The 4,215-nt window shown below is 28.4% G+C and overlaps 1 protein-coding gene across 2 annotated transcripts; it reads left to right on the top strand.

Moving 5' to 3' along the window:
- Window positions 1-304: 304 nt before the first annotated feature.
- On the top strand, window positions 305-2,925 carry LOC141668067 (protein MRG2-like). 2 transcript variants are annotated; one of them, XM_074474755.1, is made up of 5 exons: window positions 305-477; window positions 904-960; window positions 1,157-1,333; window positions 1,572-1,656; window positions 2,566-2,925. In XM_074474755.1, the coding sequence occupies exons 1-5, from the start codon at window positions 444-446 to the stop codon at window positions 2,600-2,602; spliced, it is 390 nt and encodes a 129-aa protein (XP_074330856.1). In that variant the 5' UTR covers window positions 305-443; the 3' UTR covers window positions 2,603-2,925. The 2 variants fall into 2 exon arrangements, with proteins under 2 accessions (XP_074330856.1, XP_074330855.1); XM_074474754.1 differs by lacking the exon at window positions 1,572-1,656.
- Window positions 2,926-4,215: the final 1,290 nt, after the last annotated feature.

Here is a 4,215-nt window from a genome sequence, read left to right as displayed (position 1 = left end):
TTTATATTTACCTATGTGTAATTAAATATTCTTTATTTGTATCTAACGAAATCTGTTACATGTAAATACACTACAAAAATTATTTGTGATGGATTTATGTAGATTTTGGATTTTATAAAATTTTGGGTTGATTCAATACTTTTGTTGAGCCGGGCTTTTGTGCTGATAAGTTAGGTCATGTTAGGCTATTGGGCCTGAAGTATTTGTGTCTCTCGAAGGTACTCGAAATACGATTCTCTTAACCTAAATCGTTATTATAAATACACGTTAATATGCAACACTTACCATCCTCCAGCCTCCAGCCTCCAGCCTTCCCATTATCTTTCCACTCTCATTCTAATCACCATAGACAATATTAATATAATGTAAAGTTTTGTTTTCGTGACTACTGTCAGATACGCCTGCTAGATCTGCCTATTAAACTTTCGTGTATTTTTTACAAAATGCTTTTATCTCGATTTTATCCCAATCAACTCGGTAAGTCATCATCTAAAATGATTTATATCATATGTAGTTGAAAAGTAATTTTGCTAAGATTGAATTTGAGTTCTTAAGAGTAATTTTTTGTTCGAACTTGTTATGAAGCCAAACTGTATGTAATGTATATTTTAATATAGAAATCTCGTTGCTTTTTAAATTGTAATTGAATTTCGGGTTTATGATAAACCCAAATATACAAGTTTTGATTAGTTTCAGATTCTTGATTGATATTATTACTTGAATTATCTAAGATTTAATCCAGATATAAGTTTACAACCTATTGTGGCATAAATTTACATGATTGGCATGGAGTTTCTTCCTAAAATGGGTATAAATATTCATAAGATTTTTAATGTTGACCGTTAAAATGATTTATAAATAATCTCATATCTTATTCTTTTATTTCAATTGGTGCTTCATCAGATTTATACGTAAAGGAAACAATGAAGAAGGTGCTCCATGAATGGACCATATTTGCAGGTGACTTCTTTGTTCATTAGATTTAATTTTAGAGTTTAGAAAAATTGTGCGATTATTTTTTATTATTGGTTCATGTATTTGTAATTTCAAATTTAGGATGAGGTTATCCAAAATTTTGAAAAACATTTTGCAGATCTTTTATTCTTTCATTAATTTAATAAATCTGATAGTCATATATCTTCTGATATGCTTGTAGGTAAAAGTTTAGGGGAGACAATTCAAGAAATCTTAAGTGATTTGCGTAATTACTTTGACAAAGCATTGTCTCCAAAGATTCTGTTCAAAAATGAGCGCAAGCAATATGACGAAGTGAGTGCAAAGCACATCCCACCTTCAGTAGTAAATGAAGCTGATCATTTTGGGTATCTTTTTGGTAAGCTAAACTATTTTTAGAGAAATATTTTAATTATTTTAAATAATGTTCATGGTATATTCCATATAATATATACTACTTTAAATATAATATGGTCGCCGGGTACTATTACTTGAAGAGACTTCGAAAGCAAGACCTATCCTGCTAAAAGAATATTCGATGTATATAATTTATAAGAATTTCTAACATAAAGAAGTTTGCTTTACCTCAAATCCTGGCTTAATGATTCCAATTCCAGTTAAGTTGCTAAGGATCTCGCGTGCTGCAAAGATTGAAAGGGAAACACTACTTAAACTTTACCAAGAGATACTTGATTTGTTGAAGTATGTCCTTTTCTTTTAGCTACATTGTAGAAGTTTTTTGTTTATATTAATTTTAAAACAAAGGGTGCCTCCTCACATTTTATCTTTTAACTCTTCTTCAGTCAATGATCTTTTAATTTCTTTATATTCCCAAATAATGAGACCATGTTGGCTTCGTTCCTGCATTTTCTTATATATGACAATTATAATAAACAGTATGAACCATATTTTAAGCAGATTTTGGAGACCAATCAAAGTACCCTTTTCCTCTCTAACTACTCACCAAACCCCGAAAGAGTTAGATACCAAGATAAAAGAACGATGATAAATCTTGAACACCTGTAAAAGGTTGGTATATGTGGTTCAATTTTTAAAAAATTATAAACTTGTGTTTTAGTTACCAAATATTGAAATATACTCAAGTAGTTGCATATGTTGTTATTATGCTTGTGAGGTCTGGCTATTTGCAAAATTTTAATCAATATTAAACTTCATGTATTCCTAACTGAGGGATTTTTGTATTCCAAATAAATACATGGAATTAACTCTTAACCTTACATATATTTCAGAGGTTTATATATGTAAACCCCCCTTCTAATTCCTTCTTCAATTGCATAAAAGTAATTATAAGTGGGGGTATGGGATTCAAGAGCCCACTGGCTAAACTTCTTAAGAGTAAATTATTGATGTATAGTTATAGACATCATCTACATCGGTAGTAATATTTTAAGGGTGAAAAGGTTAAAATAAAGTATTTCTTGCAATTTATTATAAAAAGTATAAATTCACTTATTCGCATTCGTGATGGCTGCAATTGGTTGAAGTTTAGGTCGACGTATTTTTCTTTCACAAATGTGGCACCCTTTATGTTACAAATACTTATTTGGTAATATAATGTATTACAAAACAATGATAACAATTTCATTTCAGGTCGATGTTTCAACAGGTGCGATCCAGATTTCGTTGATTGCTTATTGGATCTCCTAACATCTGTAACAAAAGGTCTTGGAAGGGGTATTCACCGAGATTCACCTTCATATCAATATATAGTTTATAGTTCATTTTCGGTTAGCCAGTGCATTACAGAAATCTAAATGGAAGCGTGGTTGTCTTTACAATGATTGTAATATAAGCCTCAAGCCTCAATTCAGAATGATTTTAGTTCTACACGTACACTATCACTGAGCCTGTTACCTCCACCTTCGTGTTATTGAGGTGCGGGGGATACATATTTAGGAACAAAATATGATTGTATTACCCTGAGCGTACTTATGTATTTTTTCTGTATTTACCCATGATGCTCTAATGTGATCATTTTAGATATCTTGATTATAAAGATCCTATTGATTCTAGCTTTGACTTGTGATATGAAAATGAACTTCTTTTAGGACGAGTCACAAATATATACCAAGAAATTAGGGACGAGTACAAAATCCAAAAATTGGATTATCCGAAATTCCAATCTGATATCCAATTTATTAATAAAACAAGTAGAATTTCAAAAACTTTGTATCACACAGGGTATAAACTAGTAAAACAAATATTAATTACCTCATGTTCTCCTAAAAATTAATTTTGACTCAGATTGTCATTTTATTATTCAAATTACCATCTTATTATTTTCCTAAAGTTTTTCTAACATATTATTATTTTCCTAAACGTTATTTTTTTAAGTTAAAATTTAATTACCTTATTTTCTCTTAAATTTTAACCTTAACTATAATTACAATCTTATAATTCTTCTAAAAAAATTTACCATATTAATTATCTGTCCTCTTAACTCAGATTATCATGTTATTATTCTCTTAAAATTTCTCAACCCTATTAGTAAAATTGTCTCTTAAGCCAAATTTCATCTTATTATTTTCCTAAGTTTCTCTACCACATTATTATTATCTTAAATTTTATTTTCTAAGTTAAAAGTTAATTGTCTCATTTTTTGTTAAACTTTATCCTTAACTACAATTACCATCTTATTTTTCTCGTAAAAATTTTCCCCCATATTAATTATCATCTTATTATTCTGCTAAAGTTTCCTTACTGTATTAAGTTTTTTCTTAAATCAAATTACCATCTTATAATTTCCCTAAAGTTTCTCTGCCAATTTTCTTAACGCAAGTTACCCTCTTACAATTTTCCTGAAATTTCTCTATCATATTAATATTTACTTAAACTTTCTTTTTAAGTCAAGTTATCATCTTAATATTCTCCTAAATTTAAGTCATATTAAACTTTCTATCAAGCAAAAATTACCATCTTATAATTCTCTTAAATTTTCTCAACCATGTTCCTTAATTCAAATTACAATTTTATAATTATCCTTAAATTTGCTCTACCATATTAATATTCACTTTAAACTTTATTTTGAATTTAAAGTTATCATCTCAATATTCTCTTAAATTTGAGTCATACCAAACTTTCCTTTTAGAATCCATTTAGCATCCTATTATTCTCCTAAAATTTCTCTACTATATTAATAAAATTTTCTCTTAACTCAAATTACCATCTTATTATTTTTCTCTAATTTCTCTACTATATCAATATTTCTTAAACTTTATTTGCAAGTTAAAATTAATTAAC

The sequence above is a fragment of the Apium graveolens genome, chromosome 6, assembly GCF_009905375.1.
Source record: "Apium graveolens cultivar Ventura chromosome 6, ASM990537v1, whole genome shotgun sequence".
Taxonomy (NCBI): Eukaryota; Viridiplantae; Streptophyta; class Magnoliopsida; order Apiales; family Apiaceae; genus Apium; species Apium graveolens.
This window is presented reverse-complemented; position numbering and strand designations above follow the sequence as displayed.

Excerpts from the sequence above, each read along its gene's own strand:
- LOC141668067 (XM_074474754.1), top strand. The coding sequence starts at position 444 with ATGCTTTTATCTCGATTTTATCCCAATCAACTCG. Across the intron at positions 478-903 it reads ATTTTATCCCAATCAACTCG|ATTTATACGTAAAGGAAACA; the intron begins GTAAGTCATCAT and ends GTGCTTCATCAG. Across the intron at positions 1,334-2,565 it reads TCATTTTGGGTATCTTTTTG|GTCGATGTTTCAACAGGTGC; the intron begins GTAAGCTAAACT and ends ATTTCATTTCAG.